Source organism: Panthera onca, chromosome A1 (genome assembly GCF_046562875.1).
Source record: "Panthera onca isolate mPanOnc1 chromosome A1, mPanOnc1 haplotype 2, whole genome shotgun sequence".
NCBI classification, from domain to species: domain Eukaryota; kingdom Metazoa; phylum Chordata; class Mammalia; order Carnivora; family Felidae; genus Panthera; species Panthera onca.
In genome coordinates, this window is record NC_138339.1 from 220,663,816 (window position 1) to 220,678,280 (window position 14,465).

The window sequence follows — 14,465 nt, forward strand, 5'->3', positions numbered from 1 at the left end:
GCAATTAAGGTCTATGTATATTTGTTCAAATCAGCAGAAATATAGGCTCATTGATTTAAGTTGTTAACTACTTATCAAGCAGTTAGCATGTGCCAAGTGTGAAGCTTGAATTCAAATATCTTACGTGATAAAACACATCAGCCTTATCTTCTCCCATAAAGTTTTGTTCCTCTAATAAGATGTATCACCAAATAATGACCCATCCCTGTTTTTACAAAGTTTTAATGAAACATAGCCACTCCCATTTTTTTACAGATCGTCTATGGTTGTATTCCTGCTACACTGCAGAATTAGGCAGTTGCAACAGACGCCATATGGCCTGCAGTTGCTAAAGTATTTAGTATCTTGACCTTTACGGATAAGGTTTACCAACTAAAGTATTGCTTTCCAATGCCCTTCTTTAAACATAATCAAGAGACTAGTCACTTCTATGCTTAAGTGGGCTGTTGACTTAATTATAGAGACATGGTGACTGACTCTGTCTAACAAATAGTTTCATCATTCCTAAAATGAGGTCGCTACCACCCATCTCATATCTTACTTATGGAAATAAAATTCCTCAGCATATCGCAAACTATCAGCAGAGAGCTTGCCAGAAAATAAGTCATCAGAAAATGCTGGTCTCCCTTCTTACAATTAACGAGAAGTTACCAAGTAGTTTTGTACTATTGACAGAAGCTCAAACTATAGGACATTTGGCCTTTCCTCTCCATTTGGTTCCAATGCCCAGAATCACTTTACTCAAGTTCTCCTTCCACATTTAAAAGTCACTACTCGCCTATCTCTTCCTTCATGGCATCAAATCCTTTTTTGCTGCCTGAAAAAAACTTGTTCAATATCATGTTAAGGCCCAACTGAGCCTAGGCTATCATTTTTCTCCCCAGGCACCCTTGATACTACATGTTATAAAGCTTTTAAGAGTGATTCCAGCTTCACTTACACTAAAGATATCAGCTAGAGATTTACTTCTTGAGTAATCAGAAGGATAAGCAGGCTTTGATACAAACCCATGCTTCCTAATCCAAGAAATACTTCTTTTGCACAAACTTAAACCTTTGAAGAAACTATCTTATTCTTGACTTTTACAAAGGAGTAATTAGGTTCTGAACTCTGTTCGGTAAGAACTACAAGCTCCAAGTTATACAACTTAAATGAGCAAAGCACACATAGTTGTTTGGTTGCATACTGAAGTTAACTTATGCCACACCAGATGACTGATCAGCACTGCACTAGGTCAGCAAGATTGTCAGATAGATCATTCCCAACTTCAGTTCCCCTCCCAAGAAGGCCACCTAACAACTATTCATAGACAAGTCACCACTGTGAAAATCCCAGCTCCCAGATGTAAGCTGAAGCACCCCTCTGAACCACAGAGACCGAGAAGGACCACATTAGAAAGGTAAGAGGAGCAGCTACACTCGGACTGCATCACCCTTCCTCCAGGCTGACACGGCAGTGCACCAAGAGGGCCCTTCCAGGCCTACTACAGTTTCTCCAGTGAGAAAAGGGAGCCAAGGTGGACACCCAACTCTTCCAGGACACTTTCTAGAAGGTCTATTCAGATCTTGCCTCCTGGAGATAACTAATAATCAGATAGAGATGGGGCGGGAGGGCAAGCCTTACATGAACCAGCCTTCAAACCTTGGCAGACCATGTTCCTGCCTGTAGCAGTACCCAAGCAAAGACCTCAGCTAAAAGCAATTCCCACTTACAAAGCCAGCCTGGTTGCCCCATCTGGCTAGAGAGCTTGGTTGGCAGTTCTGCCTGATTCTACAGTCAGTGGACTATACTACCTAATCAATGGACCGTACTACCACTCTACCTTGAAGAAAAGTGAATTCACAGCCCTGCCCGACACCTAAGCATAATCTCAAGTCCCATCCATTGAGGAAGCCTGACCAGAGAACTCAGATAGCTGAGAAGCCCATCCTACAGCTGTGCTTGGGCAGAGATCCTGGCCAGCAGCCCTGCCCAACTGTTGAGCATATTCCCTACCCCCAAGTAACCAAAGAGCCTGAAGAAATGACCTTGGGAAGCCTTGCAGCCCAGCCCACAGTGTTACCAAGTCACAGAGCCCAGTCTGCATCCCCACCCATCTTCAGGGCACAGCTGGCAGCCCCACCTGAACATGGAGTCCAGCCGGCAGCACCATCCACTTGGGAATCACAGTGTGAGACTCCACCTGACCAGGAAGGATCGTGGAGCCCATCCCATAACTACCCAGTCATGGTGTCCAACCAGTGGCACTACTATGTCAGGGAACACAGCCTACAACCCCATTTGACCAGAGTTGATTGCAGGGCTAGTGGCTTAACCTGACAGTGGGTCATAGCCAGAAGCCTCACCTAAATAGGGAGCCCACCCAGCAGACCTACTTGAATACAGAACCCAACCAGCAGTCCCACCCAACCACAGAACCCAGCCAGCAGCATCCCCCTGCAACTTCAGAGCACATGGAGAGGCTTTGCCCAAATAGAGATCCTGATAGCAAGCCCCACCTACCCACAAATGCTATCAGCTAATTGGTAAAAGTCTTTACTTGCCAAAGCAAACCTGTAAAGCCTGGAAAAGGAGACTACTCACTTAAATGCACAGATACCAATACAAAGAAGCAAGGATCATGAAAAATCAGAAAAATATGACATCATCAAAAGAAATGAATAAAGCTCCAATAACTACCCTAAAGAAATGGAGATGTATGAACTGTCTGGCAAAGAATTCAGATAATCCTCTTAAAACAGTTCAGCAGACTACAAGAACACACAGACAACTAAACAATATTTGGAAAACAATGCATGAACAAAATTAAAAGTTCAAGAAAGAAATAGAAACCATCAAACAAAACAAAACAAAAAAACTAAACAGAGATCCTAAAGCTGAAGAGTACAATGACTGCACCAAAGAATACAATAAAGAGCTTCAACAACAGACTCAGCCAAGCAGAGGAAAGAATCCATGAACTAGAAGATAAGTCATTTGAAATTATCTAGTCAGAAGAGCAAAAAAAAAAAAAAAAAAAAAAGAATGAAAGAGTGAAGAAAGCCTATAGGAATTGGGGACTCCACAGAAAAAAACATATAATGAGAATTCCAAAAAATGAGGGGTAAAAAAAAGGAACTACTTAAAGCAGTAATGGCTGAAAGCTTTCCAAACATGGGGAGATGAAAGGGGGTTCCGGATTCCTAATGCTCAAGGAATCCCAATAGGTTGAACCCAAAAAAGGCTACACCAAGACACATTATAATTAAATTGTTGAAAGTCAAAGAACTTTAAAAGCCGCAAGAGAGAAGAAACAAGTTACATACAAGAGAACCCACATAAGATGACCAATGGATTTCTCAACAGAAACTACAGGCCAGGATATAGTGGAATGACATATACAAAATTTTGGAGGGGGAAAAAAAAACAACCCTGTCAACCAAGAATAGTATACCTGGCAAAGTTGTCCTTCACAAGTGAAGCAAAGATAAAAGTTTTCCAAACCAACAAAAACTAAGGGAGTTTATCACCACTAGACCTGCCTTACAAGATATGCTAAAGGACATTCTTCAAGTTGAAATAAAAGGATGCTAATTAATGTTGTAAAAATGTATGAATATATAAAAATTATTGGTAATGGTAAATATATAGTCAAAATTAGATTCTCTAATATTGTAATAGTGGCACATAATTACAATAAATCAATGAATTCAGTAAAGCTGCAGGATACAAAATGAACATGCAGGTATCAGTTGTGTTTCTTTACATTAACAATGAAGTACCTGAAAAAGAAATAAAGAAAACAATTCTGTTTCATTGATAGTTGCATCAGAAACATTAAAATACTTAGGAACAAATTTAACCAAGGGAGGTGAACTATCTCTGCATTGAAAACCACAGCACACTGATGAAAGAAATTGAAAAATATACAAATAAATGGAAAAATATCCTGTGTTCGTGGATTAGAAAAATTAATATTGTTAAAGGGTCTATTCTACCCAAACCAATCCTCAGATTCAATGCACTCCCTATCAAAATGCCAATGCCAATGACATTTCCCACAGAAATAGAAAAAAAAAAAACTCTAAAATTCATATGGAACCAAAAAAATCCCCAAATATCCAAAGCAATGCTGAGAAAAAAACAAAGTTAAAGGGATCACACTTCCTGAGTTCAAACTGTATTATGAATATATAGTAATCAAAACAGTAAGGTACTGGCATAAAAACAGACACATAGGGAAATGGGACAGAATCAAGACCCCAGAACTAAATCTATGTATATACAGTCAACTAATATTTGACAAGGAAGCCAAGATTACTCAATGGAGAAAAGATAGTCTTTTCAATAAAGAGTGCTGGGAAAACTGGATATTCAGATGCAAAAGAATAAAACTGGACCCCTATTTTATAACATTCACAAAAATTAACTCAAAATGGATTAGAGACTTAAATGTCTGAAACCATAAAACTAGAAGAAAACATAGGAGAAAAGTTCCTTGAAATTGGTCTTGGCAACGATTTTTTGGATCGGACACCAAAAGTATAAGCAACAAAAGCTATAAACAAGTGGGACTACATCAAACTAAAAGCATCTTCAGAGCAAAAGAAACAACTAACAAAATGAAAAGGCAACCTACAGAATGGGAGAAAATATTTATAAACCACATATCTAAAAGATTAATATCTAAAATATATAGGGAACTCACACAACTTAATTGCAAATAATAACAATCTGATTTTTAAATGGGACAGAGTATCTGAACGAACGTTTTTCCCAATAAGATTATTCAAATGGCCAACAGGCACATGGAAATATGATGAATATCGCTAATCATCAGGGAAATGCAAATCAAAACTACAGTGAGATATCACCTCATACCTGTTAGAATGGCTATTATCAAAAAGACAAAGAATAACAAATACTGGCAAGGATACAGAAAAAGGAACCCTTGTGCACTATTGAGGGGAATGTAAATCAGTCCAACCACTATGGAAAGCACTATGGAGGTTCCTCAAAAAATAAAAATAGAACTACCACATGATCCAGCAGTTCTACTTCTGAGTATGTATTCAAAGGAAATTAAATCACTGTCAAAGAGATAACTGCACCCTCGTGTTCACAGCAGCATTATTTGCAATAGCCAAGATACAGAAAAAAACCTAAGCGTCCATCAACGGATGAATGGATAAAGAAGCTGTGGTATATATATTTTGATGGGATAGTATGTAGCCATAAAAAAGAAGGAAATCCTGCTACTGGCAACAACATAGAAAAACCTTGAGGGCATTATGCTAAGTGAAATAAATCATACAGAAAGACAAACACTATATAATATCACTTACATGTGGAACCTAAACCAAAATCAAACCTCATAGAAACACAGAGTAGATTGATGGCTGCCAGAGGCAAGGAGCGGGGGAGTTGGGGAGTTGAGTGAAGGTGGTCAAAGGGTACGAACTCCCAGTTATAAGTTCTAGGGATGTAATGTACAGCATGGTGACTATAGTCAACAATACTGTACTGTCTATTTGAAAGTTGCAAAGACAATAGATCTTACAATTTAATACACGCAAAAAAAATTGTAACTATGTGAGGCAATGAATGTGTTAACTAATCTTATTGTGGTAATCATTTTGCAGTATATACATATATCAAATCATCACATTGTGCACCTTAAACTTACATGTTATATCAGTTATAATCCAATAAAGCTAGGGTGGCAAGAGAAGTGGGCAAGAGGAGAACAGAGAAAGCAACAAACCACATCCTGGCTTCAGGGGCCATTTTAGATTCTTTTTAGTAATCTCTCTCTATATCCTGGGCTCAGTGCTATTCCATATTTTACATTCCATATTTTACGGACACATTCCATATTTTACAACTAAGCAATAAAAAGAGGAGAAAGATAAACTAGAAGGAAATTCTGGTAATAACTTTTTTAAAGCACTAAATTTGTCAATAGTAAGTAATAATAATTGGAAAGGCAAATAACACAGCAAATGATGTTTATCCTACATTATGAGAAGCTGAGGATCAAATGTTGGGATATTGGTTTACATTTTCCAAGTCTTGTGTTTACACAATGTCATTATGAAGAAGACTCTTAAGCCTTTTGAGACTGATCAACCACACACAAAGAATGATGGTCTCTACGAACAAAGGGGAAAGAGGTCTCTACGAACAAAGAATGATGGTCTCTACGAACACTGAAACAGTTGTTTGGGTGAAACTTGCCAAAGACCTATTCTGTACTGTACCCCTATGATTTTATAGATACCAACCAACATTTCCTTACAGGTGAAATCAGATTAAAGAATATTAAGGCAGCTGTTTTATGGAGAAATGAAACAAATGTACAACATGAGGAGTGTCTATTATTCACTCATCCAACGTTTACTGAACACATAGATGTACCAAGCATTATTATGTTAGGTGAAGTAAAAAAGGTTTAAAACTGATAAAATAGCTTCTGCCTTCTAGAAGCTAACAATCTAAAAAGAAAGGTTGACATAAACACTTGACAATATTATGGAAGAGTGGAGAGTATGCCAGGAGGAAGGGTAGGAAGAATCTTACTACTTTGCTTTGGATAATGAAATGTAATATAGGAGCAAATGGTTTATAGGGGCTACACTTTCCCAGAATGCTAATCTGGTCAATTTAGAGACAGGGGATGGTGTGGGTCTTTCTATGGTTAAACACTACATATTACAGTCTTCCTGCAGAGATTCACTACAAACAATAGCAAATAATCAGCTCTAAGAAGTCCACTAGTAAAAACAAAAGCACGAAACTATTCAACCTGCATTTCCCATCTTAATTCATCATGGAACCCTTTTTATAGAATAGCACCTATAAACAATCTGGGAACAAATTTGGGGAAAACAGGTTGTATGATCCTCAACAGCACAAAGCAACTGCCAACAATGCCAACAGGAAAAGACGAGCCCAAAGTAGGAAGATTCCTCCGTGCTTGGATTCTTCTAGGTTGACTTCATTAGTTGCATAACATTTCAGTAGCTACTTGACAAAAGCAAGCAAATAGGGATCTGTAATACAAGATCACACAAGAAGAAAAACGCAAACCTACAGATGACTCCTGAATTCTTATTTTGATCACAAATGTTGGTCTTCTGAAATGTTAAGTCTTACCAGAGATATAATTTAAGAGAGGTGTGGATGCTGGGGCAAGACAGGCCACGGCTCTTGGCTGTGCCAACATGTAACCGTCAATTATCGGGCCACTCCTGTAGTGTGATGGAGAAAATCTCTTTAAATGAAGCTCCTTGACTGCAGTGTCCAGAAATTGTAATAGCCAAATCTATCTAACCAAAGACTCACTCATACCAGTTGGTCCCATTTTTCACACTGTGTCAAGGTGCCTGGTCTCTAACACAACCACATTTACTACATTTTAGCTGATACAGAGTTTCACAGTGAACTTCTGCTAGCTTCATTAACACTTATCTTAAATGTTCAGACACTATACCATAGTCATGAAATCACAGATTAGTAAAACCTCATGACCATCAAAGAACCATTTTTTTTTCATCCACAGAATTCTAACTCTGGCACTGCATTTGTTCATTCAACGAATGAGAGAGACAATTAATTAGAGATAAATTTACTTTCTAAAAGATCCTGCAGATCCTAGAGACCAACTAGGTCTCTAAATAAATCTAAATAAATCAGATTCTTTACTGGTTTTAGGACAAATGATACCAGATCAATGTTTCCATTGATTTTTCCCTTCCTCTGGCCCTTGTCTGGTCCCCTTCAATGATGCTGGAAAATAACTGTTTCTTACAACAAATACAGCCAACTCACAATTTCCTGGGTATACCTTATTTAGAAGATGGATGAACCTGCTGCATATCCTACACTTGGCTGGTTTTATGCTCTCACGACATTCATTTGCTTCTCCTTGTATGTGCATGAAAAATGCAAGACAATTTAATTAGTCTAAGATGAAACACAGCTCTCTCTAAATACAGCATGTATATTGAAATGACTATTTTAAGGCTCATGCCACAGACCCCTTTCCAGTGGCATGCGAGAAGTGACTAGAATACACTTTTTGAAAGGTGGCATTGTTTGTGTGGAGGGGTGGGGTAGAAATGGGTGCTGCACGGTCAGAAAACCTGCAAGCGCCCAAGTTCTACTTCTATCAAGTGCATGACTTCAGATCACTTAACAGCTCATTCTCAAATGAAAGGGTTGGTATAACTGACTTCTGAAGTTTCTTCTAGTTCTAAAGGTTCTTACTTTCCTTCAATATTATGTGGTCAAGTACCATTTCACTGTGGAGAGCTGTTTAAAAATGATTAATGGTTAAATTACAAAAACCTGTCAGTTCCTCCAACTTAATCACTCCTATCCCTATTTGCTAAGCTTACATCTTTGAAGTTGATAGCACACAACTATTATAGTTCTGACCTCTCATTATCTTTCCAGATGCTAGCCCATGCAAGTTAATTGCATAACTGATATACCTCAGTATATAGAATGCAGCTTGAGACACATTTTTAATACACTGAGTTATGCCTTTTAAGGCCCATAGTACAAACCTGTAACTGTCATTTAAAAGTGGCTCTGAAAATGCAGTCCAAGAAAGCATTCAAGGGAGACCATCTCAGAAGCTGGCTGAAAAAGGATTCTTGGACTCCAGAATCTGCATTTTGACACATCCTCTGGTGAAAATACTGGCTGAGGATTTCCATATGAACTACAAGTTACTTGGGAAAATTAACATTGAAAAAACAGGGCCCAGCTCTAAATATTAATTTGGGAGGGGTTATTTATTAAACTCACCAAATCTGAGGTTTTGAAAGTTACATAAAAAATCGCAGCTTCAGAATTTTCCAAACAAATCTCTCCCTAGCTATAGTAAGCAGCATGAGACTGTCATTAAGTACGTTCTTTAAAAGTACGCTCAAATCCTTAAGCCAAATGCATTAAAAATGGAAATAAGCAATTCACATTTTTATTTCTTGGGATTAGGCCAAGATGGCTTTTATGTTTCTGAAGCGATCCACAAAGCCAAGATTGAGGTTTCCGAGGAAGGCAGCAAGGCGTCTACAGCCACCGGTATGTTCATCAAGGGGTCAGCAGTGCTCAAGTCATACCTCTTGCCCTTCTATGCCTTTGTTAGGTTTATCCGGTTCAATCTTCACATTTCTAAACTTTGCCACTCAAAACCCCAAGTCCGGATGTGGTATATGTGGTATAGCAGTTTTTAAAAAGGAAGGTTAACACAAAGGGTTTGAAAAATGGTGAGAGAAGAGAAATCCAGTTTGAAAAGGATTTGTAGCATCATCCCCATAAACAAGGAATGAAGTCATTCTGAAAATCACCTTCAGGAAGGAATTTATTCCATGGAGCATTTTGAAAATGGGACACAGGGTTGCTAAGTGGCATCTTTTCTCTTTAATTTTCCAATTTGTACCCCATCATGACACTACACAAATACATTAGGATGTTCCGATTTCTTCAGAAATCAAGGGATATAACTGACTTCGGCTCCAATTTTAATAGTGACTTCCCTCAAATGAATAAAAAATGCAATAGTCTCCTATTCTTTCCCTCCTGCAGCTCTGTTGTTACTGAAAAGGTCTCGGATTCCTTTTTTTAAAGCAGATCGGCCATTCTTCTTTTTCCTGAGAGAACCCAACACAGGTATGACAGGATTTCTTGACACCATTCAGATATATTAAATATTTATCAGCATCTCTCTAGCAACAAGCGCCCGTTTGTCCACTGCAGCCTAAGACAAGCATTCCTTCTAGCTAGTTTCTACGGTGCTTCAGAAGCTTCCCAGTTTCTTGTCGCGTATCCTGAGAAAGGGGAACATTTCTTAACTACAAAGGAAACTAATACCCTCCGTGTGGTTTTTGGCTTTTTGGCTCATTTGTTTGTTGATGTGGATTTTTAAAAATTCAGGTTTCTACTGCTGGGGAAGATTCAGAAAGATCATGAAAGTAATGTAAGTGATTCATCTTGACTCCCACCACCCCCCCCACCCCCACCCCCCATTGTTGCCTCACTTTCTCATCACTGTAGGACAAAAGATAGCTCCTTCAGGGCACTAGTGTGTCCAAGGAGTCTTTTGACTCAGCAACCCCAGTATTCTAGTGAATGCACCTAGATTTCTATAGTTTTTCTGTTGGTCTTTCTCAAGCTGGCCGAAATTACACAAAAATCAAGTGTTTGCCCAAGTACTTCTTAGTTCCACTATACAACTTCATCTTAAGCCAGAAATGGTATGGACCAGGCAAAGCCTCAGCACATCAGAGGGACAAGCGGAGCTCCTCTCATTTCAGCGATGAAAAAGGATTCTAAGTATTCCTCTCTGTGTTTCCCCCTCCCCCCTCCCCATTATTTATCAGCCTAGGAAGGAAAAGAGATTCTCAGTAAAGAGTTGTTGGCAAGTCGAAACAATGTGTTAAAAAGAAATAGGATGGAACAAGACTAACAAAATCAAGCAAAAGTGGATCTACTTTAACTAAACATCAGGCATTATTTTTATTTATGGAGAGAAAAAAAAGTCAAAAGTTAGAATAATGAAAATTACGCATAAGTTTTACACAAATTGTTAAGGAAATACTGTCAACATCATTTTATCTGAGAATCATTTGCATACTGCTGTAACTTGTGCTGGAAATCAAAGGAACACTTTTGTGACAAAAAGGATGAAGATAATCATTCACTAGGAAATAATCTATTGGGGGATTCTTTGGGGAGAAAAAGTCCATCAACAGGATATATCCTCCTAGGATTTCACCATGATCATTGCATCCCCATGTTTATTAGATGAAATTGTCACTTATCACTCAGAACAGGCAACAGAGAGCCCTCTCTTAGAAAGGATACATGTCCAAAAAATGAAAGATGAAAAAAGTGACAGGCTCTACTCCCTCAAGAAACAGAGACAGGACTAAATGCAAATAGGAAGGTCATTGTCAAAAGCTGATAGCCAATACAAGTTGATGACAGTTAAAGAGACCGAGATCCCTTTTGGAATTCAGCTGCGTAACAATGACGTAAAACCTCTGCACTAGTGAAGGACACACCACTGTTTCGATGACAGGAGTTTTCAGAACTGCCTCAGTAAACACATGAACATAAAAGGCTAATCCAAAACCAGTTCCGTAATCCGCCGCACATCTGAATATAGTCTTTGTGAATTTATTTACCTCTTTCTGGGAGGTACTCGCCCACACCACACACGGCACAGTGACTACTCTCCTGGGGAGAGGGGTGTCGAAGAGATAGCAATCAGTCTCAGCCTTCAGTACACCAAATTGACACATCTTACTGATAAGGGCAAATAATGAATCCATTGACAAATGGGACACATATGGGAACGTTAAGAAAAACGATCATCTCAAGATTAAACTGTTAGAGAGTATCATTTGTCCAGCCTAAAGTCACCCAGTGACCTAGAGGGCCAAAAAAGACAGGATATTCCCCTTAAATTCAACCCCCCGTTGCTTACAAGAATTCTATAGTATTTCACTAATTTAACTAATATGCCCAGTTTCTTAAAATGTAAAAAACCTTCGAGATGGGATATTAAGCTTGAGTTTTGATTAGCTTCAAACCTTAGGACTAGGTTTTGGATGAGGCTATCGAGTATGGTGACAGAGAGATTAAGAACAGAAAGAGGAGACTGAACAAACTGCTCTTCCCAGATTCATCCCCAGAATGTAATCAAGGTGAAGGGTTTAAAGATGATCACCTCAGGAGCAATCTATAAAATGGAAATAAGAACTTCCTGATAAGGAAAGCTGCTAAACATCAGAATAGACTGAATCCCCTTCCTAAATATTCTTGTTAAGTATGAACTTTTATTCGAATGACTTGTAATCCCTTCTATTAATCTCAGAATCTAAATATACATCATTTAAGACAATTAAATCCAGACAATATATTCTGGATTTTGTGTAGCTCCTGAATTTAGCAGTGACTGCAGGTAATTACCTTGACAATTCCATCTATTAAATGATATCCTGCTTTAAAGGTATTTTGTAGAGGTAAAAAAGGTTTAAAGAGTTGCATATGAAAATACTATGTAACGTTACATTAAATGCTTCTTTTTCTTGACAGGATTTGTCTTCAGTATTGGGAGCGTTTCAAATCCCCTAGACTAAATTAAGAGATCTCAAGCATGTTCTCCACTGTCAACTATGCTTTTCTTCATAAAAAGTTACAATTGCATTCTGCTATACCCCTGAAATTTTAAAAATGTTCCGCGAAAGTGTAAAAAGATAAGGGTATGTGATTTTCAAATATTATGAAACTAAAATTCCATCAATTTTACTATGATTTTATAAATTTATTTTGCCCTCTGTTAATCTAAATGTATTTTAACCTTCTCTTCTATTGGTTACCCCAAAAGCACTACAAGGCACAGCAGTGATCTATGAAAGGTGAGTGAGGAGTCTGGTCACAGGGTCAACGTCCTCAGTGAAGACATCTGAGGTCGTGTTGGACTGAGAGTGGACAATGAATAGTGTTGGGTTTTCCTTCTGGGTATTTCAGGGGGAATACAAAATGAGCAAAGTCATCTTAAATGTTTCCTTTCCATTTAGCTTCTACACAAAATGAAGAGTTTAAGTGTAAGAACAGCAGAGGAAAACAGAGAGATCCCCTTTGAACTCCCAATTTGTTGTGGGCCTTCTGTAAGCATGGCATCGAGCTGCTAAAGGCTGGCCATTTCAGACTATGTGGTGTGCCCCAAACTGACACCTCCCTCACTGGCAGCTCCAACTTAGTGCCACCCACAACCCTAGCGAGAACGGAAAAAGACGTGGAAGGGGAGTAAGGAAACCACTAATGCCGAAGCTGTCTGCGCTTTAAACAGCTTTTAAAGTGTCTGCCTATTTGCCACAGATACCGTCTTTTCTACTATCTAGGCAAAAATGGGAGCATGTTGGTGTAGCCAACAAAACCTAAGAACATAGAGTAAAAAGACAATGCAGATTATGTAACAGATAATTACAGTTAGCTTTAACAAATATGAGCTTCAAGTGGTGTATTTGTCCAATGCTTAAAAAGCAAGGCCTTTAAAATTCCATTATCCTTAAGATGGTTTTAAATGATTACTTTAAATGTGATTATTTCCTAAACCACACAAGAGTAAAATAGAGCATTTATTGATGGAATAACAAAAGTGCTTTTCTTAAATATTCTTCAAAATACATTTGTACAACTTACAATAATATATCCAAAATAACTGTATATACAAAACATTACCTAGTTTTAATGTATGTGCTTTTTTCCCCAAAAATTACAAAGTAACTTTTTATTATTTTTTTTTTTGGCAAAGTTCAACCTTAACAGAGGTGACAATTTTAAAGGTTGGTTTAAGAAAATAGAACCTGAGGGAAATTGACACGCAAGAGTCAATGACAAGCAAGAGATTTGGAGGAATATTTTTAGTTTGTTAAATAAAAATGTGTTTTAGAGTGATATTTTTCACATTACAAAAATAAACCAAAATGAAGAAAAGGTCACTGTAAAATGATGGAAAAAGGATCTGTAGACTTGCTCTTAGTATTTCAAATAGCCAACAATGCATGTCAAAAAATGAATTCAAGATCACAACAGTCTTGTATTTACTTTGTATTTGGAGAAGATAGTGAAATAAGTGGCCACATTCTGTTTTCTTTTAATTGCTATTAATATGGTTGATCTGATTGGCTCGTCGATGAATTTCATCCAAGAAGTTCTCCAGTTGTTCTATTAGCATTCGCTTTTTAAACCTGTATAAAAAAATAAGTGATAGCACTCTCAATTTCTTTTTAATGAATATAGATCAGTATAATGCTTTTTTTAAAGACAGAAACTGCCTTGGGAAGATTTTTCAAAGTAAAATGAAAATGAAAAACAACAACTTTATGATATATAAAATCCACTGGAAGATAGTAAGTAAATTATTTTATCAGTGCAGAATTGCAGTTTGTTCCTAAAACAAATAATCCAGGCCCAGGTACAATGGAAGTCAGATATTTGTTCCACAACCAAAAAGAAAAAAAACCCTAACATTTACAAGGGTTACAAATATTCCAACAAAATTTGGACTCCTAAAGCAATGATTCCAATAGCTTCTTATGCTCTTTAATTTTTTTTTTAATGTTTGTTTATTTTTGAGAGAGAGAGAGAGAGAGAGAGAGAGAGAGCGAGAACAAGCTGGGGAGGGGCAGAGAGAGAGGGAGAGACACAGAATCCGAAGCAGGTTCCAGGCTCTGTCAGCACAGAGCCCGACGCAGGGCTCAAACTCACGAACCGCGAGATCAAGACCTGAGCCGAAGTCGGACGCTTAACTGACTGAGCCACCCAAGTGCCCCTACTTCCTATGCTCTTTAAAAGTTGTATGTTGAAAGAATGTGAACAAAGTATGAATATAATCCCCACAAAAGGGAAGAAGAAAGGACAGTTGGATAGTAACGTTTAAAAACCCTGGTGTTCTACTATTACAGTTT

At 38.0% G+C, this 14,465-nt stretch overlaps 2 protein-coding genes across 2 annotated transcripts in view; one reads left to right on the forward strand and one right to left on the reverse strand.

Annotated features, from left to right (window-relative positions):
- The window catches only part of SERPINE3 (serpin family E member 3), a 39,701-nt gene extending 27,503 nt beyond the window's left edge, over positions 1 to 12,198 (forward strand). The window contains exons 7-9 of the mRNA XM_060637248.3: positions 8,983 to 9,069; positions 9,574 to 9,657; positions 12,088 to 12,198. Of these exons, the coding sequence (XP_060493231.2) occupies positions 8,983 to 9,069; positions 9,574 to 9,657; positions 12,088 to 12,131 (215 nt within the window). The 3' untranslated portion in view covers positions 12,132 to 12,198. The remainder of the gene's footprint in view (positions 1 to 8,982; positions 9,070 to 9,573; positions 9,658 to 12,087) is intronic.
- Positions 8,790 to 14,465, reverse strand: part of INTS6 (integrator complex subunit 6) — a 93,332-nt gene continuing 87,656 nt past the window's right edge. Inside the window, exon 18 of the mRNA XM_060637245.3 lies at positions 8,790 to 13,745. Coding sequence (XP_060493228.1) covers positions 13,652 to 13,745 — 94 coding nt within the window. The 3' untranslated portion in view covers positions 8,790 to 13,651. The remainder of the gene's footprint in view (positions 13,746 to 14,465) is intronic.